Source organism: Emydura macquarii, unplaced genomic scaffold, assembly GCF_026122565.2.
Source record: "Emydura macquarii macquarii isolate MOO-44397 ecotype Brisbane River unplaced genomic scaffold, CSIRO-AGI_Emac_v2 contig_450, whole genome shotgun sequence".
In the NCBI taxonomy this organism is placed as follows: Eukaryota; Metazoa; Chordata; order Testudines; family Chelidae; genus Emydura; species Emydura macquarii.
Genome location: NW_027130587.1, coordinates 3,885,340 through 3,913,070, shown reverse-complemented (window position 1 = coordinate 3,913,070; position 27,731 = coordinate 3,885,340). Strand labels below are relative to the sequence as shown.

General features: G+C 48.5%; 1 protein-coding gene across 5 annotated transcripts in view; it reads right to left on the bottom strand.

Annotated features, from left to right (window-relative positions):
• POR (cytochrome p450 oxidoreductase) overlaps positions 1 to 27,731 on the bottom strand; it is a 49,447-nt gene that overhangs the window by 5,017 nt on the left and 16,699 nt on the right. For all 5 annotated transcript variants that reach the window (XM_067537799.1, XM_067537800.1, XM_067537802.1 and 2 more), the window contains 11 exons: positions 27,126 to 27,318; positions 17,430 to 17,478; positions 16,382 to 16,510; positions 14,870 to 15,019; positions 13,412 to 13,536; positions 12,352 to 12,441; positions 9,894 to 9,992; positions 6,404 to 6,520; positions 4,660 to 4,778; positions 2,333 to 2,514; positions 910 to 1,059 (listed from right to left, as the gene is read on the bottom strand). In XM_067537799.1, the coding sequence (XP_067393900.1) occupies positions 910 to 1,059; positions 2,333 to 2,514; positions 4,660 to 4,778; positions 6,404 to 6,520; positions 9,894 to 9,992; positions 12,352 to 12,441; positions 13,412 to 13,536; positions 14,870 to 15,019; positions 16,382 to 16,510; positions 17,430 to 17,478; positions 27,126 to 27,304 (1,389 nt within the window). In that variant the 5' untranslated portion in view covers positions 27,305 to 27,318. The remainder of the gene's footprint in view (positions 1 to 909; positions 1,060 to 2,332; positions 2,515 to 4,659; positions 4,779 to 6,403; positions 6,521 to 9,893; positions 9,993 to 12,351; positions 12,442 to 13,411; positions 13,537 to 14,869; positions 15,020 to 16,381; positions 16,511 to 17,429; positions 17,479 to 27,125; positions 27,319 to 27,731) is intronic.

Below are 27,731 nucleotides of genomic sequence, written 5' to 3'. Positions count from 1 at the left end.
CAGCTAAACCTTGGCTCACAAGTTCTCTCTGTTTGAGTTGGGAGTGCAGCTAGACCTTCCTCCTGCTGGAGGTCAGCAGGGGCTACCTGGGGGAACGTGAACTTTGCATGAGTGCAGGACGTAACTGGAGCGAAAGGACATTGTGATCTGCACCATGAGTTACAGAGGGCACAGCCTCTCAGGCTATACCCGGTGTCAGATCCTGGGCCAAGATGTTCCTCTGCTTCTCTCTGAATTACAGCGAACGACGACATTTTAGATTCACCATCCCGGTGTCCTTAGCCAGCCTGCAACGCATCACCGGCCTTGCAGGGCGCTTATTACTGCAGCAGAACTAACGCCAGACACAGGGTCAGCTATTGCTGAAGCCGGGTGCACAATGAGGACTAGTGGATAGTCACAGAGCTGAGCTATAAGGCTATGCCTGGTACAAAACACCAGTGAAAACCATCCCCAGGCACGAGGTATTTACCTCCGGAGTCCATCTCGCTACCTGCTGAAAGCAGGGCCCTACAGCAGCGAGAGCAGAGCTGGAGGCAGCCCGAGGGCACCCTGGTGGTAGCTGTGATGGAGACTCCGCTTTCCGCGCCGATTCTGCATCCCACATGGGAAAGACCACGTACTGCTGTTCCTGGTCACCCAGGCAAACAGGCAGCCCCTCTGCACAGGATGAGCTGTGTTCTCTTCCAAGGGAAATCCCTGCATTCCTTTCCCAGCCCTTCAGGCTAATCCTAGAAGAGGCTCCACAGATGTCTAGATGCTCAGTGGTGCAGGGATTTGTGAGGATGGCCACGGGTTTAGAAAGGAATCTCTCTGGGTTGCTCAGGGGCCTTGATATGCTAAGAACCAGAGTCCTTCACCAGGGCTGGTAGATTGCCCAGCTCCTGGAGACACAGGGAAAGGACTCACCTTGGAAGAGGAAGCAATGGAGTAGTAACGGGCCTGCAGGCGTGGCAGCAGCTCACAGAGGTGGTCGATGGGAGGTCGGAGAGAAGATACATCCTGCAGGATGGCTAATATGTTTCTTCTGGCCTCCACAACCCAGCTGAGGTACAGCGCCTATGTGCAGAGAGAGTGAACACATGAGAACAAAGGCAAGGTGAAATCCTATGGCCTGTGATACACAGGAGGTCAGACTAGAGGATCGCAACCATCCCTTATGGACTTATAATCTGGGGCTCTATTACACATCAGGAACTAGGTTTCTTTGCACCCATCCTTTCCCTTTGCACAATGAAGGAGCAGCTCTGCATAGGGCAGCACAAGAGGAAATCTTAGCAGAAATGTGGGGCGTTGCCCCAAGATGGATGGGGCCTGGTGAAGTGATTTTTGCAGGACAGGTAGGAGCAACTCTGCCTACCATCAGCAAAGCAACTCCCAGGGACACCTGTGTCCGCCCACCCTACCCCACCCAGAGAGGCGCTACCTTCCCATCCTGACACCCAGTAAAAAAACCAGGCAAAGACATGCTGGCACAGACCAAGCTCCGTGGAACTCTTGGCATTCGCCCCCCAGCCTCTCACCGAATAACCAAGGCGAGCCGGCGCTAAGGCCTATATTTGTCCTGTTTCCCATCACCCGGGCACAAAGGGATACTTGGCCCTGACAAACATAAGGGGCAACATTTTCAGAAACGCCTACATCACGTAGAGGCTCCGAAGCCCCGTTTTCAGAATGGACGTAGGCACTCGGGAAATCAATGAGATTTCGGCTTCTACTGCCAACGTTTTTTTGGAGGAAGGACAAACAAAAGCCAAAAAAACCCAACTTCCTTGTCTTTTTCTTCCCGTTGACCTGCTGCCGCCCAAGACTCTACCAGTGATTTGTATACACCTGGATCTCTTGGGTGGATATTTAGGGGATTTTACTGATGACACTTAGTTAACCTCTTTCTTGGTGGCAAAGCCAATTAAAAGGTTTGCAGGCCATTATTTACTTTAAGAATGATTCCCCCCCTCTCGTTTTACCATGCCACAATCAGCCTTGGACATGTAGACAGATAATTAGTTCGATCCCGCTTACATTCCAAACAGGTTCAAATATTTTATATTTACAAATAAAAAAATCCATATAAACCGTCAGACTTCAAGGTAGAAGCCACCCTCAGACAGGTGCCAGGAAGGAATTTCTACAAACAGGTCACTCTCTAGTTGTTCGTCAAGAGTTTCCTCACACCCTGCTCTAAAGAATCTGGTAGCAGTCAGTGTCAGAAACAGGATACTGAGCTAGACAGACGTCTGGCAATTCCTATCCAGCCCACCATCAGCACACGTGCAGAGAGAGAATCCCCCTTCAACCGCTTCCTTGCCCGCAGAAGCAGCAGCATGCTCACCTTCCCCTCGGCAGCAGAAGATGCCATCTTGCGGAGGTGCTCCTGCTCGTTGAGGTCTGTGGCGTACTGAGCCAGCTCGTACAGGACGTTGGTGCGCGGTGGGTTGGTGATGTCCAGGTAATAGGTCAGGGCTGTCCGGTAGGTGGTGGGGCAGGGGAATGGATGCTTCTTATTGGATTCCTCTGGGAAAGGGAAGAGAGGAAGGTGAAGTTCAGAGACACTGCGAGTCTGTTAGAAAGACAGACCACATCCACAGTGAAACAGAGATGCAGAATGGGGGACTGATTTCATGGGAGGCAGTGTGGCCTAGTGGATAGAGTACTGGACTGGGACTCTGCAGCCCTGGATTCAATTCCTGGCTCTGCTGCTGGGTGACTTGGACTAGTCATTTCTGTGCCTCAGTTTCCCCATCTGCACAATGGGGATAAGGATATTGACCTCCTTTGTAAGGGGTTTGAGATTCACAGATGAGGAGCGCTATGTATGGAGGACTATTATTATGAAGGTCACACCGCCGCCCGGTGGCAGAACCAGGAACAGAAGCCCTGTTGGCCAGGAGACAAGCAGCAGCAATGGAAACGTGCTGCCCCGCATGATGAGAGTCAGTGCTGCGTCCATCCCGGGGTAACCAGCTGTCTGTTCTTCCAGCGCAAGGTCAGCTGCATTAGCAGGACTCTGGCCTGCACACTAAGAATGGAGGTGTACTGAGCAGCAAAGATGGAGGAAACCTTATGGCCATCTTGCCCACCCTTCCTTCTTTTCATTGTACAGGTCTTATGTTCAGCCTAGCTGCTGACTGGCCAGCAATCGAGCTCTGCACTTCCATGGCACTTTTCACCCAAAGGTCTCAAAGGAAGCCAGTAGCGTGCCCATTTTACAGACGGGAAAACTGAGGCACGGAGGGGAGGGGGGAGTTTGCAGGCTCCATTTTGATGCTGCAGGAGGGTCATCAGAGACAGGACAAGAACCATCACCAACACACTGGGTTCTCTTTGTTTTCTGCATGCTCCGAACAAATCTGTGATCGCTAAGTGTAGTGAATTCAGTTTAGTGAGCTAGGAAGAAAGCCCTTTACAGCAGGAGTGACCCAAAGTATGCTGCCTGGGGCTGTAACAGACTGAGATAGGGGACTGCAGGCTGGGATCTTGCAGTCACCACCTGCATATTAAAGATGTGGGCAAGCTGCACACTGCTTCATTTTCTAGAAACTGAGGCACTGGTTCTTGGACCACCAGTAAGTTGCCTTCGAAGCCTTCAGAAGGGCAAAGCTCGGGCATCCCTGCCCTATAACAACCCGTTTTCAAGGAGTCCTGGCTAGGCTAATGCACAATACAAAAGAACAGAACTGTAGGTGGGAAAAACCGCACACACCATAAAGTGTCCTTTCATAGCTTTTACATACGGTACTGCCAGAGAACCATCTAGAAGGGTCAGAAACCTTGGCCGACTCTGCCAAGAACATTGTTTGTAAGTATGTGCTGTACTGTGCTGTACGGAGGGGCATTATCTTTGCAGTTCAATACAGTGCAAACCAGAGACTAATCTTTTGATTCAATAGTGGCACTAGGAAACTGCTGGTATGGTGCTGGAGAGGATTATCTGATGTACGGGGAGGACACAGTAGACCTGCTCTGATATCCTGTTACTAGGGGCCCCATCAGTTGCCTAACCTGTGCATATATTTACATAGTATGTTTTACACGAGAGCTACTGAATTACATCACAGCGCTCCAACTCTGCAGGAGTTACAGACATGCAGAGCTCAACAAAGCCCGGGCTCTTCATAAAAACTTCACATGGCCTAAGAGAGCCAACTACTTAAAAATTGAAAGAAACAAAATGTTTGGCTAACAGTGCGCGGGACAGAAATGCCAGTTACACTTAATCCAGCCTCCATACAGGAGATGGAATTGGCCTCTCGTTTCGATGATGAATTATTTATATTTTGGGCGCACCTACAGCCATGGTCAAAGACCGAAACTCAGCGGTGCTAACTGCTGCACAAACACAGAACAGAAACATGGTCCCCACCCCACAGAGGCAGCAGGATCTGAAGTTCATTCTCTTGTGGTCCTGATGGAAAGGCAGAAGGAGCAAATCCACTGGCCTGATTCTGTGGGCCTCATACAAAATATGATCCAAACCAAACTAAAAGATCCTTCTCTTCAAAAATACTGATATCGTGATCAAAAGCTGTTCTTCAGCTTGTCTCATGTAGGGATGCCCCCACTCTCTGCAAGTGACACACAGAAATTCAGACACAAATAAAGGAAAAGGAGTGACTTTCCAATAGGCTGCTGGAACGATTGCTCGTTTGGACTACTAACCATCCAGGTTGTTTAAGGACATGATCACATCCAGATCTGCACCCAGAATCTCGCCGATTTGGTTCACTAGTGATGTGTCGTTGGCTGGGTACACAGCAACATGGTCCCCAGACTCATACCTAGGGAGAGGAAAACGACATCAACATGCAACACCAACACTGGTTCACGTCCACTCAAACAGGTGCAAGCAAACCAGCTAGAAGTGCAGCATGAAGTGGAGCATGCAGAGGGATGATATGCAAAAAGCGTCTCTTTTACCATCTGCACTGAATTATTATTTGCATGGATTTGTAGGGGTCAGGGAGATACTCTGTGCTTGTTTAATCTAACGGCCAAATACTAGTCATAAGAAGGAGGCAAGAGCTATCTTCTTATGGGTTTTTGCACACTTTGTAATAACCATTTTAAAAAGGCGTCTCTTCAGGAGGATGGACTGACAACCCCTTTGCAACAACTTAGTTTCAGAGTTAATTTCAGTGAAATATCATCACTACTTGATGTCAGATCTTGTCCAGCGTGTTTGCAAGCAAAGAGATTCAGCCAGTCAGAAAAGGGAGATGACTGAGTTAACACAGCTAGAAACTGATGAGTGTGAGACAATATTTTGAAGCTATAATGAACACACTGATGTTTCTGACTTCCCCAATCTCCAGAACACAACAGTATTCCACACAGAATCATCAGCTTCCGGGAACATTTGGCTCAGAGTCCAATCAGGCTTAAGGAACCAAAAGAGGTTGGGGGGGGGGGGAGAGACACGACGACGACGACGACGACACGACAAAACCTTTTGGTCCAGGTTTATTTATTTTGTCTTTAGACTTGGCTTCTCCCCTCCCCTCGCAATCACAAAAGCATAGGGCCAGATTCTATCCCTTGAGATTCACTGAGTGAACAAAGGGAGCCGTGTATGCACAGCAGAGAGCAGACTCTGGTCCTTCATTAACAAGCCATCAGCATTGCCAAGAGACCTAGAAATTAGGCTAAACAGCACCAGGTTGATTATCCTACATTCTTGAAGGCTTCCTAAAGCTAAGCTTAGGGGAGAAACCCTGGCCCTACTGAAATCAATGGAAGTTTTGTCACGGACTTCAATAGGCACAGGATTTCAGCTCAGAAAAGATGCCCTTTGCTTTTGAATACAATGGGCCCTAAAGCCTCTGTGACATCTTCCTCTGCTTTAAGAGTCCACCAACGAAGTTTTGCACCCTCTTTTCACAGGCCTCAGCCTTCCACATACCAGAACTAGCGAAGCCATTTACTACCATTAAAGAGGTTTCAGTATAAAGTTGCCTGTTCCAATCTCAGATGATCTGCGGGGCCTGTACAGCACTAGCCGAAGTTAGGCCAAAAAGAGGAGTGCTACTGATCCCATTAGGATGCTCTCTTCTTCTAGCATATTTACTGGAGAAGGAGCCCAAAGAACACTTGACTGCAGCTATCGGGATTCCTCAACTGCTACTGACACATACAGCCACCTCTGGGGAGGAACACGGCAGCCATTCTGTGATGAAGCAACACAGTATTTAAGACAGGAGGAAATAACGTCAAGGCAAAAAATTAAAATTGATCTCTCAAAGTTATCCTGATCCAAAAGAACTTCATATATCCTTGGTGCCAGGAAACTCAACAGCGAGGCTCTACTCTAAGCTCTGGACAAGTCAGGCACGTGTATTCCCAAACTTAACTTATGTCCCTCCACCCCTTCCCAGTATAAGGAAAATATCCCCCAGTGGAAAGGTACCTGATTTTGGAACCAGAAATGTCCAACTCCAAGTGCATTAGGTGCCTCTCTCCGCCCTGGTTCAGCTTTCGGTTCAGCGTAACAGGTGCCAGGAAGGGATTCTTTGCATCAAACGGGCTGCAGGGAATAGCAAGCACTCCATTTACAACTGGACTTTCCAGTATCCTTGTTCTGTGCAACTTAGAGCATGGTTCGTTTCACCCCACTGTGCTGATCCTGCTTTTGGTTCGTTTTCTTCCTTTTTCTAATGGAGCTTTTCTTTTTTTCTTTTTCAAATAGACAGGTCACTAGGTAACTTCACCCTGAGAGGAACAGCTGCCTGGCTCGATGGCATGGCAACAGCAATGGATAAGTCCTACCCTGTCTAGGTCCTTCTCATTATGGGTATCCCCACCTATAAAATGGGGATACCACCTCTTCTGTAAAGTGCTGGGAGATCTACTGATGAAATGCATTATATAAGAGCTACGTATTATTATTACTGTTCCCACCGCAATAGTATCTGAACCGCTAATGCTCCCACTTCCCTCTACAGCAGGAATACAGTTTGCAGCACTTGGTTATAGACAACGCCCAGGTAGCACCTACGGCCTGATTGCTGACCCATAGGGATGAATGCAGAGCTGCCTGCATTCAGTCTAGAAGCAGATCCCTGGGAGATTAGTTTTGAAAAATGAGTCTCTTTCTGCTTACAATGATGTGTGTGACTGTCCAGCTGCTTCCGACAAGCTTTAAAACAGTCCATATAGAAGTAATAAAACCTAGCAGCTAATTCTCACCAACAGCCCAGAACTAGCCCAGCCAGAGGGATATGAGACCCCCCACCTCTCTCTCCCCCAATCATACCAACCCTCATGCATCTGCCACCTCCCCAGAAGTCCAAGGAAATTGATGCCCAACCAATCCAAGCTGCTAAAGGTGCTGCTTTAATCAAGGTTACAGGCAAATCTGGCCTCTAAATTTGTTCCTGCACAGAGGCAGGTGACAATATGTACACACTTAAACTGCCTGGTGTGTAGATACAAGAGGTACACAGGCACTGAAATGCTATTTATTTATAGGCCTTTCTACAGCACACATCACCATAGTGTCTGAGCACCTCACATGCACTAATGAATTTAGCACAAATGCCCAGGTGAGATAGGGAAGGATTATAATCCCTCTTCTCCTGAAGGGGAAACAATTTCCTCCAAGGCCACCCAGCAAGTCAGCAGCAGAGCAAAGAACAGAAACCTGATCTCCTGATTCTTAACGACTCCAACACAAATCCATTCAGCCTCTCAAATCTGCACGCAGTTAAAAAGCCCTGGTTAAAAACATGGCCCCTAGTGTTTAGAGCAAGTATGCTAGATTTCAGTTCCCTCCCGCCAGAAAGGGTTTTTTTTGCCACAGCCTGTTCCAAGTGTTTGCATTTCCCCAGAGCTCCCAAAAGAGAAAGCAGTTCCTGTGATCTGAACACAGCTAGCATTTCACCCACCAACACCATGATAGGAGGGTGCGCCTGGCACAGATGCCAGACTCATGTTACCAAATGCGGAGCTGCTCATGAGTCAGCCTAAAGGATCACTGCCTAAGGCAAAGAACGGCCACAGTGTCCTCACTAAAAGAACACAGAGGATGACCTTGCACCTGGCATCAGATGACTCTCTGTTGGATCGCAACTTTCCAGGCCATACCTCTGAAGGTTAACAGAGGCCACAGGGAAAACACGATGGACTTTTCACAGCTTTCGTCCGCCAAGATTCTGGGCCAAGCACTGGTTTCTATTATCTTTCTGCAAATTAGTGACGCTGTCCCCACCCTCTCTGGGGCATGTTTCAATAGACATTGCAACATGTGCATGGTTCTTCTGAGAACGTCACATTTGTTACGTGGCTTTTCCTCAGTGGCCATCTACACTCAAGGGAGCAGAGGGAATTCTGCAACACAGTGAGCTCTGAATCCCTCATTGCTGCTACCTAGGACTTGCTTTCAGGAACAGCCTTCCAGAAGGGCAGCTAAGAGAAGGCTAGGGATGGGAAACTGAGGCACAGAGGAACTAAGCGACTTGCCCCAGGTCACACATGAAGACTGGCAGAGCAAGCAACTGAACGCTGGTCTCCCAAGTCACAGTCTAGTGCCCTAACCACTGTACCACCCTTCCTCTCTTCTTCCCACTCTCTAAATGAGTTGAAAGTTAGCATGATGCAATCTTGTAAGCTGGCAAAGTGTCAGAAGATGCATCAATGCTAGCTCGCTCGCTCTCTCTCTGGACCAAAATGGCTCCTCCTGGCCGCATGGAAGACCAGATCATAGGATCACTGGGGTCCGAAGAGGCTCTTTAGTGTGACATCTACCCAAACCATCTCGCTGCAATTCAACAGGACTGATTTCGTTATCTTCACACCATCCCTAAGGAATGGGTGTCTAGCCTGGACTCTCAGGCACAGCCTCCCTTTGCTGTTTGATTCCTACACTTATTCCCGATACTTGACCTGAGTTTACCCTGCTGCAAGTAACCCCTATTTCTTCCTTCTGTCTTATATGAAAGTAACTCGTCCCTCTCTCCCCGCAGAAGACAGCAATTTCCCCCAGGTCTCGATCTTTCATTACGTTTGTTGCTCTGTCCTGAACTTCCCCATGCATTCGTCTCTTGGGAAAGGTGATAAATAAAGCTGAAATACCCAAACCCACATTACAAGTGCAGCGCTGAAGCTACAGGGTTATTTCCAACTCAGGAACTCTGATCACTGCCTTGGATCCATCTCTCAGTCCAGCAGAGTCAGTCGTACCCATCCCACATCGACCAACCCCAGCTCAATACAGCACAGAGGGAATGAAAGATTGTCACCTGCCTAATGCTTTTTCTCAGACTAAATCAGGGCTCAGGAATGATACAGGACAGAATATAGTTCGAGTCCCAAAGTCCTAAAGGAAAGATAGCAGCAACGCTCGTCAAGTCATTGTGGGACACCACTTTTGTTTTTCAATCTGGACTCTGGTATTTTACAGCCACTCATTCAAATAATGGGGTTTAATCTACAAAATGTGCACACACAAACAATGTAATGCAGGCCGAGTACACATCTGCACGTGGGATTTGTATATACAACGGCATGTCCATGCAGGTACAATTTAAGTCCTCATGTGGCCCTTAACAGCATTGGCTCCATTCAAAAGCAGAAGCCTACCACAAGTCTAATATAGCTGACTTTTCATCACTATTGGATCATTAATCCGCATTCTCTGGGGGGCACGTAGAGGCCCCAGTTAGAGTCCTGTTGTGTTATGTACTGTACACCCATAAGAGAAGACTGTCCCTGCCCCAAAGAGTTTATGGTCTAAGCACTGTAACCATCTCTCCACCGGTGGCAGGTATTTTAGGAGGCAGCCTTAGGGAAATGACCTCTTTCAGCGAAACATTTAATATTGAAGCTTTAAATCCCACGGTCTTGGACACTTCTGCACTGACCGCACTTGGCCAAGGTACCTGCGATAATCTGGTACTCACGGTTTCTGGCTTTCGTAGCTCTTCAGCCGGCCCATCTCGCCAGTATAGATCTTGTTCATGTTGACGTCTGTGTGGACCACCAGCTCATACTGACGGATGCTGGAGAGAGAGAGAAAGGAGCCGGTTGTGAACCACTGAACATGGCTTGGATCATGTGCAACTCCTGGTTTGCTGGGTGTAATCAACAACCCTGTTCTCCTGCCCCCTTGCAGACAAAGCACTTCTGGAAGCGGTGGGAAATAGCAGGATGGGTTATTTTAGCATTTTAAAGTTCAAAAATGCTCATTAGAGCTGCTTAGGTCACACACGACATGAGTTTGGAGGTCTCAGTCTAACAGCCCAGGGAACACAGGCCTCATCACAAAATACACTCAGTATTTTGGCACAATACTCAGCTTACTCAGAAGAGAGCAGAGCCAGAGCTACCGGGGGAAGCTTCCAAAGGAAGAAATGAAGTTCACCAAGTGCTGATCTTTGCTGAACCCTTTATGGTTTATTGGAAAACGTTCTTTGTGGGACTTTGCTCCCATGCTGTTAATCGATGCAAAGTTTATCAGCTTCAGGCTGTAGGACAAATGTTCCCAGTTTATGAACTACAGGGGAGCTGGAACAGCAGAGAGAAAAAGAAGCCATTTCCCTGTTTTCAAAGCATTTGTGGAAATGAGCGTCAGGAATTCTAACCTACTGCAAATTCACTCATGAAACCATGCTAAATCCCCCCCGGCAAAGAACAGCTGCAGCACTGGGAAAACGTTGGATTTATTCTCCGTATTGCAATAATATCCATATGCCCCGGGAGCCCCTTGTGCTGGTGCTGTCCAGGATAAGAAAGAATACGTTCAAAATTTGAATATTAATACCACTGCTCCTAGAAAACCCGGAGCATTGAAACATTCCATTATCAAGCATTTTATCTGCTCTATAATAAATTAATGGTAGGAAAGAGACAGGCTGGCAGCTTTGGAGACTAACCGCCACTGCTTTACATGCAGCAGCTCCAGTCACTGCCTTGGGGGCGGGGAAACTTGCCCGGGCCCTCCCAGGGTATCTGACAACTGACCACCCCTAGGGAGGAGAGGATAGTTTCTTCTCCACGTGCATCCGAGCCCTGGCTTCTCTGCTGACAAGAGTTGGGCATGACTGAGAACATGCTGAATGAGTTTTAGTCCGTGCCCCTGGGCTGCATTAGGGTGGGCGAGGGCTGGCTCTGATGCAGGCCAGTCTTGATGTGCTGCCTCTCGACAATGCTCCCAATAGATACAGCGGCTCCCACTTACTATGCCAAAGATAGCGCACGTTACACCTCACTCCTGCGGAGCTCGGAGGGGCCCATGCAATGTCAGCGTTTATACCGCTCTACCCACCACTCAGCTGGCCAAGAATAAACCCAACCAAACACGGTTCACCACTAGGGTCAGTGGGGAGCTCCGGGGAGAGAGAGAGACAGACGTTTCCCTGGCTTTTAATGGGGAGCTGCTGCACAGCTTTGTCCTTGACCAGGAGCGGATTCCGATGGCTCAGGTGCAGGCCATGGGGAGGGGAGGGTTTTAGCCAGACTTCGTCTCTTTCTCTCTCTCAACCACAGCTAATGTGATATCACTTAGGGGATCTGCTTGCCCTCTGGCATCCCCTGCGCAGAAAGCTGCTGCCTCCCAGCTGTTCCGTTCTAGACGCCTCACATGGAGGGAAGTCAAGGTTTGGGCTTTGGCTTTTAAAGCCCTTAATGGAGGCTCCTCCTCACTGCGCGACAGATTCTTGCTCTCTGTACAACCTCACTGTCTTATGCTGACTGGAGCCAGGGGTGTGCTGAAGCAGGTGGGCTATTCCCCATGCTACTGCCTCCATGGCCCTGAGCTTTTGGAGCGTGCAGATCTCCAAGAGGTTTGAGATGTTTGTCTCACAAGGCCTTCAGCAAGATGCATTGGGCACTTCAGATTTCATCTGACTGGTTCTAGCTACAGATTGCCGTCCATCAGCATTCAGCGTGACATGCTGGTGTCTAGGCTTGCGATGGTGGATGATCTAAGTGTCTTATCAGACAAGGACAGATAATTTGAGGGTAAGGTAGCACCTGGTAGATGACCCAGTGAGACAGACAAGAGGCAGACCAGAGAAACAGCAGCATCAGCACAGCTGGATTCATGTCCAGATTATTTACTTGAGGGCTATTTACAAAGGGTTTTGTGCCATGGAACAGTGAATTCAATAAATTGAGCCAAAAAATTCTGAGCTGGAGTCAAACTTACCCCAGAAGGTGGGGATGTTTGAACTAGACCCATCTCTCACTTCCAAGGGTGAATCTACTTAATGCTTCTCTCAAGTTTTAAGTCTCAATGGAGTGGGTTTAAAAGCAGATGCCAGTTAAGGCCTGAATGGGGACTGGATGGCAAAAATGCCACTTTTCACTTGGGATTTTGGCAAAAATCCATGCCAGTATCTCCTCTGCTCCCACACTTACCTGGACTCCTCTCCGGTAGCTTCCACGCCAAAATGCTCGCACACTGCCGGCCAGAACTGCTCGCGCCAAGTGATGAAGTCCTCTTCCAGGCTGTTCAGGGCAGGAGGGGAGAAGCAAAAGGATCAATGCCATGTCCTGGACAGAGGCAGAAGGGTGCTCCTGAAGCAAACTGCGGTGATGCCCCACTGAAACGTCGCCTTGTGCTCCCATCCATACCTGCCCTCCTCCAGTTCACACACCAGATGAGTAGTGTTAGCTGAACCCCAGAGAGCTATGACGACACATTCACTTTCAGACCCAAGCCACGTCTCCATTTCTGCAGCATGATCAGTGATTCATGTAGCACCCATGCAACAGGCTGCAGGTGCAAGACTGGTAACTCCATGTTCATTGGTTAACTCCAGGTCACACACCCCTGAATCAGAAGAATGTGTGCAGCAATGCTTCCTGCACCTCTGGAGGTTTCCTATCCTGGCCTGACCCCACTAATAAGATCAGAGCACTAAGTAGTGAGTCTGCAGGCAACATTACCTAGAAAGATCAATAGAGGTTTCATGAGGCCTATGTTTTATTTAATAGGTTTAACTGCAGAGTGAGAGGGTGAACTCTTAAGGCAGGCTCTGTGCTTACGTAAGTTTCCATCTGCTGTGCACCCAGGCATGTAAAAGCAAATCAAAAGCTACCGTACCAACACTGTGTCCGGAAGATATGGATGTGGGGGTGAAGAAACACAGATCAGTCCAGCTAGTTCATACACTTGAAAGTTAACAAATTTTAGCTACGCCCTGTTGCGTACACACAGACAGCCACTGGCGCACAAGTGACTCCAAACCAAACAGCGGTCCCACTGGTCTCCGCCTCGGCGAGGATGGAAAGCCCACTTTCCAATTCAGCAGACATACTCTAGCCAGGTACCTATACGACGTAGCAGGAAGTTAGCCCCACGACCCAAACCAAGCTGCCATGTGTTTCACAGAGACACGCGCTCATGGCATGCTCAGTTCCGCCACACTTGCTCGGAGCTAGCGAATACTCGAACCACACATCCCCGTCTACTCACTTCCCGTCATCGTCTCCCATCCCGAGCTCAAAGATTCGCTGGGCTCCGAGCTGCTCCAGTCTCTTGTCCACGTACTTCCCCATTGCATTGAAGTGCTCGTAAGTCTTGTTGCCCAGCCCAAACACCTGGAAGGGATCGACAGCCAATCAGACTAAGCCAGTGCATGAATTCAAAAACCCCATGCCCCAGGGCTGGCTATAAACATACAAAGTCTCTGTCAGAAGGAGTCGGGGAGTCCATTTGGAGGGCTCTGGCTGGCTAAGGGGATAGGTTCTCTGTGCCCATCATTCATTATCACCATTGTCAGCCACCGGTTCAAATTCAGCCCAGACCCGCAGTGGCCAAAGGCTGTTACGATCTGCTGATTATTCGGTGGTAGATGTAGTGAGCCCAGGGGAAGGAGGGGGGGACAGCGGTTGTTAAGTTCCTTGTGGACAGAACCATAGTAAAAACCATCAACACAACTGGCTCCTTTTCAGAAGCCTTAAGAGAAGGGCCCTGCACTGAATGAGCCGTGAGGCTGAGTTGTCCCGTTATAAATAATATTAATACCATCACCAGCCTCTGTTATAGCACTTTTAATCAGTAGATTTCAAAAGGGCTTTGCAAAGGTGCTCATTGCACAGATGGGGAAACTGAGGCACACTGCAGGGAAGTGACCTGCCCAAGGTCACAGGCCAGTTGGCAAGCCAGGAATGGAACCCAGCTCTCCTGAGTCCTTGTCTTGTGCTTGAGCCACTAGGCCACACTGGTTCAGGCACATCGGTGGGACTGCATGAGGGAAGCGGTGCCTCTTCTGGGGCTCAGCATCTCCTCCCACCATCAAAATCCAGCTCTCTACTCTACCACCCCTTCCAGTCCATTGTCAGCGAGGGACATGTTTGTACTGTATGTTATGCACCCACTGGGGTGAAACACGCTTAATTTGGAGACCAGGCAATGGATTATCTCATGATTTGCTATTCTGGGTATCACCTAGCCAGGAAATCTGCAGGGGAGTTAGGTAAGGCAGCTCCATCTCAGCCGATTATTAAATTTAAGTACAGGAAAGAAATGATACATTTCTGGGAATGATCTAATTTGCAGGAGAATATCTGGCCTAGGGCTGTCCAATTAGCCTGCTAAACAACAACAGGAGCCTGTAACTTAGTTACAGCCTTCATGGTCACGTGCAGGCTAGACGCCAGCTGCAGCAGAGTGCACCCAATGATCCTTCATGATGTAGAGGTGGAGGAGGGAGACAGGATAGTTATTTTTAAAGGACACAGACCCATGTTTGCACACACGTGCAGCACACAACGGTGCGCACCTGAGATAGGTATGCAAGTCAGAGAGGCAAGGCATGCAAACTGAGACCGCATGCTCATTTGTAGGGTCACGTCTGATCTGGGCACATGCCTGGAGGGACTTTCCTGCCTAAATCAGGCATAAGCAGTAACGCACGGCTGGTTGACTTACTGCGTATTTGAGACCCATCAGATCAGCGTCAGTCTCCTGCAACCAGTCATAGAAATCCTGGGCGTTGTCCGTGGGATCACCCTCTCCATATGTAGCCATGCAGAACACGGCCAAGGAATTGTCAATTTCAGAGAGGCGGCTCAGATCAGACTAGAAACAAGGCCAGAGAGATTAAGTTCCTTACATGTACGTAGCACTTTTCAACTTCAAGGATCACAAAGAAGTTATTGTGCGTGTTATATGGGGGTCGCATCACCACCACTAAAACGCAACTGCCTCAGGTGTGCAATGTGGCAACTGTTTGGTGTTACTTTGCAGTGTTAACTAACAGTTTGGAACAGGAAGTGGGGAATACCATATCCACCTGAAATTACTGGTGGGAGGGTAGAGGGAACAAAAGCTGATTACCTAAACTGGATTGGGGCCAGGACACTGCGATTAACACTCTTACTCTTGAGGAAAGCACCATGAGAGATTCTAGACAGACGACCAATGGCCAGGACCAAACGTTTAATCTAAGAGATGGACCACGGAACAGATTTCCAAGGTAAACGTGACCTATCAAATCACCAGAACCTTGGTGTGCTCTGTGATACTGAAGGGATGGAAGATCTGCAAGGACATCAGAGTTCTGGTCCCAATTGAGATGTTTCTCCTACTCACTTGACCTCAGCGTATGGGGTCCAATTCCTCCTGGGAGTAAAGTTCCTCTGACTCCAAAGCCAGAGCAAGGGGGCCTCCCACCCAGCCAGGCCTCAGAAGAGTGGCTTCTGACTCATTTCACTTTGTTAGCAGCTATTATTTTCTCTCTCTTCAGTAGCACCTCTGACTAGAACGCTGAGATCACAGAGGTCTCAGTTCAGAGGGCTGAGGTTAGCTAATGGAGGAACATGGAGCAGAATGGATGGGCTCTTCAGAGGCGAAACGTCCACAACAGCTTCCTGCTTGTTCCTTCCCTTTCACTGCACGGCATGATCTGCCCTGGTCAGCAACGCCTCAGGAACAATCAAGCAAGCAGCAGCTTGAAGACCTAGAGCACACCCAAAGCTCTGCAACTCACAGCCCTGTCTCCTCCTTCAGCCCCACTGCCATAAGGGCCAATGGATTTCTCCCCTCCCAGCAGAGGGGAAGGTCTGGCACTTTTGGGGACCCTAAAAATGGCTGGTTCAGTTCACGATTGCTCCACTTTTTGGAATAACTCTAAAGTGCCACTCCCCATTCCCACAGGAGGCAGCACATCACTTTCCAGGGGCTAAAGCCCTAGATTTTGCTAGCACTAAGTGGTTCAGGGACACATTCCTCATCTCTGTGCCATATCTCACTGCATAATTTCTACAAGCAGCTGATGCTAACAGCTCATCCCCCTCTTTGTTAATGAACAACATATCCCTTCAGCATGCCAGTGTCAGAGCTGCTCTCAGACACTGCTTCTGTGCTCTTCGCATGCATGGAATTCGATAATGGAGTAAAGATGCTGTGCACAGCGAGCCCACGTTTGCCAGTTTAACTTACCAAATCATATTCCTCCGGATCCGCTGCCATACCCCGCATGCCGTAACGATGGGCGTCTTTGGAAAGGCGGTTGGCAAACTCCTCTCCTGTACCAGTCTGGGAACCATAAAACACCACTATGTTTCGCCCCTGGAAAGAGAGAGAGAGACCCAATTACACACAAATTGCTAATTTGGCCAGTAACTGGCATTCAGGAGAAAAGAGGATGTTGCCATGGTTAAAGGAAAGGACCAGGAGTCCTGGATTCTATTTCTGGTTCTGACACAAATGTGGGCAAATCACATCTCTGGGCTTCAGTGTCCCCATCTGTAAAATGGGGATAATACCTGTCGACTGGAAGGCAAAACTAATGCTTGTACAGTGCTTTGAGATCCACCATGGAAACATGCTACAATGCAGCCAATTATTATTCTGTGGACGGGGTTGGAGGGAGCGATGAATGTCGTGATTGGAGAAAAGCTCCCGCTTGGAGCAAAGACTGGCCATTCTTAAACATTTGGAAAGCAGCTAGCATGTAGTGGGTACTACCATAAAGAATAATCAGCCAGTGAGTTTAAGGACTTCCACTATTTTCCTCCTGACCCCAACTCCACATGACACTTCTCTTTGCTGCAGAGCCCTCACCTGAATTACCTTTTTCTTCAGTAAGGCAGATTTCATCTGTCTAGTTTAAAGGGCATCTGCAGAGCGCTCTAAAAACAGCCCTGATCTCCCCCTCCTTTTATTTAATTTTACTGGCCTTCCAGGTCTCAGCTACTGCACAAGGACGCTCATTAGTAGCAGGACTGAATCCATATCCCAGCAGTTCCCTGCTGATGCTAGCTAGACAGCTCAGTTGCTAAGCGGCTCCTGCTTCTTTAGAGCGGGAGGGTCCAGTAACTCACACAAGAAGCTGTCTGGCTCCCCAGAGTGCAATGGACGCTGGCAGGAATCAGAAAGGCAATTCTCTCACCATGGGGAAGGAAGAGGCCACCATCCCCTCCACCCCGGCTGAACAGGAAGAACCTGTTCCTGTCACAGCATCGAAAAGGGAGAAAGAAAAACATACCGTTTTCTTCATCTTCTCAACAAAGCTGCTCTCTCTCACCGAGGATGCTCTGAAAGACAGCAAAAGCCTCCCTTTAAATGGGTGTATAAGCCGAAGAGGGGCAAAATGGGGCAATCAGAGCTTGGAGCAAGTAGCGTGGAGTCCAGAGGGTATTGCTACAAATAGCGAGGGAAGAGACCCACTTTACCAAGGCAGAGCAAGGCTATGGAGGAGAGCAGGCTGGGTGAACAGGTCCCACCACCCTTCACAAGGGCCCAGATTCATTAGCTACCTTGAGATCCCACCTACATGGAACGTGGAGCAGGATGGAAGTGAGGGGGCAGACAGGACTTTCCCTCTCCACCCAAGAGGTGAAATCAGCCTACTCCAAGAGCATTAGCAGTTGGATGATCCGAAGAGTGACCCATACAGGGCAGATCAATGAGCTGGGGAAGGAGAAAGTCAGCCCTAAAAGAAGATGACAATACTCATTCCCCTCTCCCAATAGCCGTTATAAGCAGCTATTGAAATGCAGAGAAGACTCAGGATTCCCATGATTATTTAACCAGCTGCATGCTATGCACGAACCTTCTCCTCTCCCCTCTGCCTCGCCCAGACTGCTCTTATGCCCCCCAGACTGGGGAACACTGGTCTATGGATGTAGACTGAAACAACAACTATGTTGGAAGCATAAACCCCCTCATGGTGGTAGAGCCTGACTACTTCTGTACCTCCTTGATCTTCACAAGCTACGTTCACTGGAAACGAAGAACACATAGTAAACAGTTCCAGAGGTAGCCGTGTTAGTCTGTCTACAGCAAAAACAACCAGAGTGCTGTAGCATTTTAAAGACTAACACATTTAATGTCAGCAGGCGTAAACTTTCGTGGGCTTCAGCTCACTTCCTCAGCTCACTTCCTTTGTAGTAAACAGTGACGCTCCCTCGCTCCTACACACTATTCCTCCGAGCAATTGTTTTCTTGGCTTCATTGCCCCAGTCACCAAGTTTATGATAACACTGCGTTATGAATCAATGGGCATACCCCCACCCTGAACAGTGGTGCAGTCAGCTTCGGTCATAACGGACAGACAGATGAGGACAACAGAAATAATCAGAGTCACTGGGATCAGGACATCCATGAGACTCAGGTGCCTAACTCTCTTAGGCAATTTTAAAATCCCTCTAGGTGCCCGTCTGCATCTTCAAGCACCTAAATCCCTTTGTAAATCTAGCTCAAGGACTATTTAATCTAGAAAGCAGATCTGATAGATCTCTGTAAACATAGCAAGGTCCATAGAGATGCTCAATCAAATGCTTTTATTTAACCTGTCCCACAAGGCACTCAATAAAGTTATAAAAAGAAAACAATTGAAAGGCTTTTAGGCACATCAACCCCTGAACAAACTGCAGCAGGAAGAGACAGCTTGAGTGGAGGAAGAATTAAAAAACCGCAAACAATTAGATGCCTATGTGAATAAATACAGCATCTGCACTTAACCTAGCTAGGATACCGACTGCAAGGGGCTGACACTCCTCAGACTTCTAAATCCAGATCCGCACTACAAACTTTGGATGGCAGAGCCCTATCGGTCAGAGGTGGGAAGGGGAGACATCCCTGACTGACACAGCTGGGCTGGGCAAAGCCCACAGTGTAGACACAATTATATCAATCAAACCCTGCTTTTGCTAAGATAGCTCGCTTGGCTCAGCAAGGATGGAGGCCTGGGAAAAGCGCAGTTTTGCTGGTATAAGCTGTGTCCACACTGGGAGTGCTTTGCCAGTATAGTTTTAACAGTATAACTGTACTAGCAAAGTGCTCTAGTGGAGACCTGGCCTGAGTAAAAGCAGATCCCCAGTCTTCCTGTTCCTACCAGTGCTGCCAGTGGGGAGGCAGAGATAGGCAATGGCCACTGCTGGAGACGTGCTACTAGACTAGATGTGCAATTATTCTGTTCTGGTTTGGCAGTTCCTAAGTTCAGGCAACCTCAAGGACCCCAGCGGGTCAGCTGCAGGGCTTCTTCATCACACAATCCAGCCAACAAACTGCTCGCTATTGCAAAGAGACGTTTCAGTTTTCACAGCTCCACAGAATGCCCTCCTCCCCCTCTCGGGCAAACCTCCATGCGGCAAAAGCTCGGAAACTCGCAGCCTGACACTACAAAGTCTCGACCCCTTTGTTGTTCTAGAGGCCTCCGATTCAGATGGATTTCAACATTCAACACGAATCCCTTCAAGCATCCTTTCCTGCTCTCCTTCCCCCACCTCTTGGCTGAAATGATCCAGTTTGAGATTAATCATTCTACTGGTTCTCAGGACTGCCCTGCAACAACATCCCTTTCCTGGTGCATCTGGGCAAGAGTGGGCCATGTCCCTTGGAAATAGCTGAAGAGATGCACTACCCGTAGAGCAGAGCTGAGGGAAATGCAGGCAAGAGAAGAGACGGATGAACTTCTTGCCTCTCTCCTGGGACCGTAAAGGGATGCACTTTCATCAGCACCTGAAGCTTCGCTTTAGAGGAGAGTATGTTTTAAACACAACACCTGACTCAGAAGACAGGCATATCGGCCCACAGGTGCCGCTGCCCTCCATTACAAAGCTTCTAGGACAAGCTTCTGTGTCCTTCTGTGGTTGCCGCTTGAGCCAGGGCACACGTCTGCTCTGCTCACAGAATAAACCATTGCCACAAGCCTCTACGGGCATGTGATAAGAAACCCACGGCATCAAGTGTCAGAGCCCGGCTCAGCTGATTTTGGCTCACAGGGCCCAGGCTGCAGAGCTAAAAATTTGCAGTGTAGCCATTTGGGCTACGTCTCTCCTCATGCGCCTCAGAGCCCAGGCTCCAGCCCAAACGACTACACAGCATTTGTACAGCCCCGCAGCCCTAGCCCTGCATGCCTGCATCAGCTGACCCGAGTGTAGTGACACCACAGTGTAGACGCACCCTAAAAACCAAACACCTCGAGACCTCCCCGAAACAGAGCTGTGCTTATGTGAAGACTTATTACTGATCAGAGTTGCAAAGAGTCCCTTTGTAAGGAGGCTGCTGCCATTTGAGGGCTAAAGTCTGGTCTCAGGCCTTGTCTACACAGGCACTGCAGCCACTGATGCAGACACAATTCACATTAGCGTAGTGCCATTTGTATCAGGGCAGCTCGCTCTAGCCTGAAAGAGGGACAAACCGCACCAGTTCAAATAGCGTCTACACTACGGGCGTGCGCTGGTGCAGCCACGTCAGTGGCTAGAAAGGCAGTATAAACAATGTCTCGGTTATACCAGTGCAACCCCAATGGCCTCACAAGGTGGCATGGATGTAAGTGACCCAGAGGACTCTGGAAGTGGACAGAAGTAAACTACATGAGTGCGTGATCTGGTCCCGGGAATCCCAGGAAAGGTGGTGGTTTTCTAGCGAGTCACATTCTACACTGGGGCCTTTTCCCAGACAGCAGGATGAGTGCCAGCCGTTTGCTCACTCTCATTCACCGGATGGGGCTTCAGCAGCACACAGGAGGCAAGGAACATGGGACCCGTTCCCATTTCCCTTTCACAGTGGAAGAATGCGAGGCTGGGTCTCCCGTGGGAAGAGGGGCCTCTGGGCAAAAACAAATGGCTTTGGCTTCTGACAGTGTGAGAATGTGCAGAGTTGCTAACAGTTTCCTAAACCACACGGCCCCAAGAGAAGGATCCTGGAGAATGTGTCTGAGCACATCCCCAGCGCAAAGAGGGCTTTAAATAAATCTCTCTCCAGGCCTCCTCTCCCCACCCCAAAATAATGAGCAGCTACAGCTCCCACAGTAGGCTCTGCCCGCTCTGGGTGAATCCAATTCTCTTTGCAAGAAATAAGTCCCTTGCAGCTATAGTTTAGGTGTCCGGGGAGAAAGAAAGTGGCTACTTACAACAGGGAGCACTACTATTGTTAGTACCCCTGGCAAAATCAAACCCTAACTTAGCTTTTTACTTTACTCCGACAAAAGAACTATGGGCCAGTGTCAGACCATTATTAGATCCACTTATGCCATGTAATTTACACAGCAGCTGTACTAGACCAATTTTCAGGGAAAGCAACCAGGTGATTAGGTTGTTAGAAGCTGTTACACATCTTAAGACAGACAGACACTCTCTCTCCTCTAGTGTTTAGCCATTGTGGTGATAGGCACTCCATAAACATGAAACAGATTCAAGGCAACAGGTCTGGGTTTGTTTTTTAAAATCAGCATTCCACTGCAGCACCCTGATAGAGCATGAGAACCTGGATGTGCAAAGGACAGACATGGATGATAAAAGCCATATTAGAAGTCTATTTTCATTGCCCAAAAGCAGAGAGAATCAAAACCGTAAGCCTAAGGGGTGAAAAGCACTGTCAATGCGTACAATTCTTTTCCAGTTCTAACAGTCGGAGGTATGGTTTGTAACACAAGTGAGGAACAAGGCAGAGGGAGGGGAGGTTAACCTGGTTTAACCTACATCTTTGAAATATACAACCATACAACCATGCTTCTCTCTGTTCCTACCAACATCCAAAAATGCAGAGAACCTCCCTGAGAGACTCTTCCTCCGGTTTGAGTTTAAACCCAACAATCCAAAAGAGAGAAACGCCAACACAGCCTGATGAGGGTCTGGAAATCTCTAGATCAGAACCATCCACATTCTGTCAGAAAGCTCCCGGGGCAGCGCCGTCCCAGCAAAGCAGTCTTCTTTACTCATCAGCCTGCAGAGCTGGCATTAGACATAAGCAGACTAAGCAATTGCTTTGGGCCCGAAGCAGCTCAAGGTGGCTCCTTATTAATATGTGGGTTTTGGGGTGTTTTTTGGGCAGGAGGGGGCCAAAAAATATTCCTGCTTACGGCATGCAATGGGCTAGCACCGGCACTAACTTGTATGTATTTTTCAGCACAAGATCCTCGGTCTAGATGTCACAGAGTCAGGAAAAGATAGAAACCACCCTATGCACCCTCCACCCCTCCGGACAGAGAGCAGTCTCTCGTACTCTCTGTCTGAGTAGCATCACTCTCCTTTCCCAGCTCTTCCTGCCCTCAGAGTTCAGCAGGGAGATCAATATACAATTACATACAACTCTTACGAGAAACGCGGTCCCGGGAGTAAGATCTACAGGCAGATTGACTCACCTCCCCAGGGTCGCTTCCTCTTGTGGTAGGGAGTACAGACATCCCATGGTTAGGGTGGAAAAAGGCAAACAAAAAAAACAAAAAAAAAAGAGTCCCACAGCTTTTGTATCCGTCAGAGAGGGGAGAGATTTTAACTTAAGCCGTTTAAAAAGGTGCATGCAGGCCTTTCCATTCTGCACCTCTCAGAAATGAAAGGCAATCGCCAGTCTCCTTTTGTTAAGGAGAACGGAGCCTGCACGCCAAGTCCCTGCACAGGTCATAATCAGAGCAGTTCAATTCGCTAGGATTCTCGCCGGACGCTTTGAAAGTTACCAAGCAGATCCACACAATCCTGAGAAACTGCAACATCTGGCAGCAGTGGCAGAAAGGAATTAGGAGTGGAGAATGAAACCTCCCATGATTCTCTGCAGCACACTCCCCCCCCCACCCCCCCAACTTCCCTTCTTCTGTATGGAAGAGGGATAAAACTCCCACCCCCAAACCCTTGTTACCTCAGCAACAGTTTATCTCATAGCCTCTTTTTTCTTTTTTTTAAGGAAACCGGGTAGGTTGAATGAAGCGATTGACATTAGAGAGGCAGCGCTGAATGTTACTGTGGCTGTGCCATCCATTAGGAAGAAAGGCTGTATTGATCATAGCGAGTTTGTTCTCTTTGGGATCATATTCAATTGAATTAGAGATGGCCTCACAATTACTCTTCCCCCCTCTACCACTCCGGTAACTAATCAAGCTAAAAAACTGGAACAATTCCTAAAACTAGGAAGCCCTTTAAGTTCAGGGAATTAATCTCCCTAATATTTGAGGATACAGATAAACCAGTTTTCGTCCCAAATAATGCTGCAGGACAGATGGAAAATAATGACATACCACCTAACGTGTCTCCACGTATTCTCCTAAGGTAACTGTCCAACAAATACCACAGCAGAGAAAGAGGAATACCACAGGACATGGTGAGAAATCGAAGATAATGAAACATGCATATGTAGCCTTGCAAACAGCTAGCTCCCCAATAACTCCCCCCAAATGCAAGTTGCAAACTCACTAGTCCATGAACCCATGGAGATCAAAGGGACATTCCTCTCTAATGACATCTGTGGAGCAGGCGCTTTAAGAATGCTACCCTAACGGTTTCAATTAAGTCTTTGAATGGTCAAAATGCAAGCACACTGCTCTAGGTTTCAATGTTCTAGCCTGCCATGAATGGCTAATGACAGGGGGCATTTATACAGAGTCTTTTGTAACAAAGGCCTCAAGCACTTTACGAATATTAACCCTCACGACCCATCCTGCACGGAAAAGTATCTCTGTTCTGCCGATGGAAAGCTGAGGCACAAAGGAGTCAAGTGACTTGCCCAAGTCAAAAGAGAAAGTCAGTGACTGAGCTATGGACAGGAGCAAGCAGTCCTGGTTTCCACTGCTGTGCCCTAGCCATGACAGAATGCTGCCATTGCTCAATTCTCTCCATACGGGCCCCAATAAAGACTGTCCAGAACAGGATCTTTGGATCAAGCAGTTTCCCTAGTGACCATAATAATCTCAACACGGTAGTACACTTGACTCCCACCACACATGAACATGTGGTCCAAGCCACCATCACCTCCTCTTCTGCATTATCACAATCAAGATAATATTTTCTGTCTAACAAAGAGCAGCCTACACATCTGAAGGAGAAGTAGCAGCAGCAGCCATACTAAATAAATCGTCCTGGGAAGTAACAGTGCACAGACATCTCCAGTTTCCCTCCCAACTCTTGGTTCCGCTGCTCAGTTTGTTTTTGCATGGAGATCTGGGCAGGCTCTAGCCCAATGCAATTAGGAAATAGTCTTGATTTGAAGCATTTTCTCCAGTGGGGCATGTAGGGATTATCCCCCTTGAAATCTGGATAACTACTCAAATTCTTCACTTACACAGATAGCTACATCTCAATTTGGGCTTTAATTCATGTCTCCAGGAGTAGCATTTTAGATTAGTCCAAAAGACATATTGGATACTATCAATAGTTATCTACTTTCCAGGGCAAAGATGAGGTCTTTTTATCTGGCCTTTTCCATCCATTAGGGCAACCTATTCAATTCCACCCCATGAGATTAGGCTACAAACTAAATTGCTCCACATTGCAACAACAGACAGCCAGTAACCTAAATCAATACTTAACTGCCCTGACACACCCAGTGGATGCTGAGCAAGTAGCTAATAAATTAGGAAGAAAACAAGCAATTGATTTTTCACCTCTTTAAATGGACACAGCCCTGGTGTGAATGTCTAGCACCAGTGAAGTGTTATATTAGTAAGTGACAGGTGAACCAAAGCATATTGAAGAAATCCACTGAGGGAAGCAATCAGTGTAAGGTGCCAAAGTTGTCTTTCATGACTTAAAAACACAAAAACACAGCACTGCTCCGAGAGGTAGGAAACAAATGGCAACTTTATACGGTGGTGGGACAAACATGGAATGGTACTAAACATGCAACCCAGGAAGCCTTCTGCAAACCATGATGTCTGCCATCAGCAGAGGGAGATTATGGAGCCTCTTTGAGCCAGGGTTAGACAAGCAGAGGGAGGAAAATCACAGCACTGAATAAAGCCAACACACTGTAACAATCGAGGTCTGTGCTGAAGACATTGGTAGCCTTGCCCCGAGGGCCGTCTGCCCTAATGGGCCTGATTCTCTGAGGCGCTGAGCAATTGCAATGTGCACTGAAATCCAAGTGAGTTGGGGGCCGGGCATTTACTAGGATCCGGCCTTCTGAGTCCTGCCTGGTTAATATACCCAGCTGCATTGTGTGTCAGAACCTAGGGTGCGGAGAACAGCTGACTAATCAATCCATTATCAGAGTCAGGCTAACCCATCAAGATGGCCAGGCTAGCTGACAAATCTGTAAACCAGGATTAGTAGTAATTGACTGACTGATTCTGCAATTCACGGATTCATGCTGTCTGCACATTTATCAATTAGGAAACCTGACCGTGGGCTTGAGGATGGGAGGGAAGTAAATCCCCAGATAAAACAGCCTCTCTCATTCATTTCTCTCCGGATTCCAACTATTCTAAAAATGTAGCTACAACCACAATCACAGGGCCACTGTCTGGCTGCAGCCTCTAGTTTTGCCTTTGATGGCAGGCACACAGTTTGTGGTGCCACTGGTTTAAGGGCCAGGCAACCAGCAAAGCCTTCCAGGCTATTTGGTAACATGACTGTTATGGAGCTTCTGACGGTCACTGCAGCAGGGCTGACTCTGGATCGCGTGGGAAGAAGCCACTTCAAGGCGCACTGCCCCGCCCTCCTTTGGTATCAAAATAGATAAGACTTAGGGAGCATTGCTGAAGTGCAACACGCAATCGTGCCAGACACACCAGTTATGGAGCAACCTTGAGAGACATGCTCATTCAGCTGTTGGAAACGGGCAACGTCCCAGTGGGCAGGAGATTTTCGCACTTCAGGGAGGTATCCACAGTTCCTAATGACCACCAGTGGAGCAGCAGGGCAGGGTGGATATAGAGCATGGGGTGCAAAACTGCTAGAACTGGAATAAGTGACAGTGCAGGATAAAGGTTAAAATCCTGTGAACTCACTCACACTGGCCCCAGACCTCTAGCCACATTCTAAGCTAAAAGTCTACATGCCCTGCTTTAGCGACTTAGGTGTAGCGAGGAAAAGAACTGAATGTGTGTGGCTGGGTGCTTCCACCGTACCAAGCAGCACAGCCAAGCCGTGTTCACTGCACATGGATGGCATGTTCTGCTGGCTGGGGGACACCGAAGGGCTGCTAGGACATGAGCTCCTCTCATCTCAAGGACCTGGCCATTGGTCCTGATGAGATCTGCAGCCTGATTCTCCCCAGCCTTGCAACTGGTGTGGTCACGGACACCTGTGCAAAGTGAGCATGAAAAGCTACCCCACAGACAGCTGTGTTTAACACAGAGGTAAATGAGTACACAAGGCATGGGGGGGGAGGGGGGAGTTTAACGGCTAGCACCGAGGTGGACTTTACTCCTGCTCTGCAAGGTACAGTTCTGAGTGGCAAGTCCCCCATCCCAGCCTGCAATTCACTTATTTACTTTACCTGTGGGAAGGGAGGGCACTGGCAGGAAGTGATCCAGGGAGGTAGCTGCATAGCACCCCACGGTGCAGAGCTTAGCTGCCAACCATCGAGCTCCAGATTGGAGCCCAGTGGAAAGGTGGATGGGCCCAGGCTCCCCGCTCAGCCACTAAAGAGGGGACAATAACAGAATTCTCTCCCTCACCAAGGAACCAAGACCCTGAAGATACCGGGCTCCATACCCAACATCCTGATGCCAGGGGGAAACCCTGAAGCTCTTGCTGACTTCTGAAGACTTCTCCATCTTTGGACTCTAAGTGTACCCCGCAAAAATTGGGCGTGAACATGTGACCCAGCCAGAGTGCTGAGACACTAAACAGACAGATCTCCACAAGGCAGATATGTAATGAGAAAGGGAATCACCCGGGAGGAAAACAACTTGCCACACCCCTGCCTGACCACTAGGCAGGATTGGCGGTAAGCCTCCCTTTCACAACCGACCAATACAATTTAGAAGCACATTCACCCCACGTGCATCGGGACAGTCACTTACATTGGCTGGATTCTGGTGAATTCAGGGACTTCTTCCTTTTTCTTGCGGAAGAGGAACCAGTAAGAAAGGAGGCCAATGATGAGAGAGAAGAGAAAGACGTCAGTGATGCTAAAGAGGGCGCCCTCCTGGACGGTGCTCTCAGTGGGGGGAACGGTGGAGTCCATGGCAGAATCCCCCATGGCAACCAACAACACTAGAAAGGGGAAAGAAAAAAAAAAAAAAAGACATATAATCAAAGTGCAAACAGTACCAGAGCATCACTGAAGTGAGATGGAAAAGACCTCTCAGCACATGCTTACTCCAGTATAGCTTTCAACATCCCAAGCGAGAGGCCATCACAGATCGTTCCACAGCCTAATGCATCTCACTGCTAAGAAGCTTTTTGCTATATTCAGCCCAAATGTCTGCTTTGCAGTTGCATCAGCCCTAAACAGCTTCCACTCCATCCTTGGCGTTAGCACAATTCAAACACCTGCAGCTTCGTGCCCATCTCAGAGTTCCTGATCTGGCTTCCCTCGATGCCAGTGGCAAAGCTCGTAACAGGAGGCAGACCAAATTCTTAGCTGGCCCTTACCCCAGTAATACACATTCAGCATGTTAAATCTG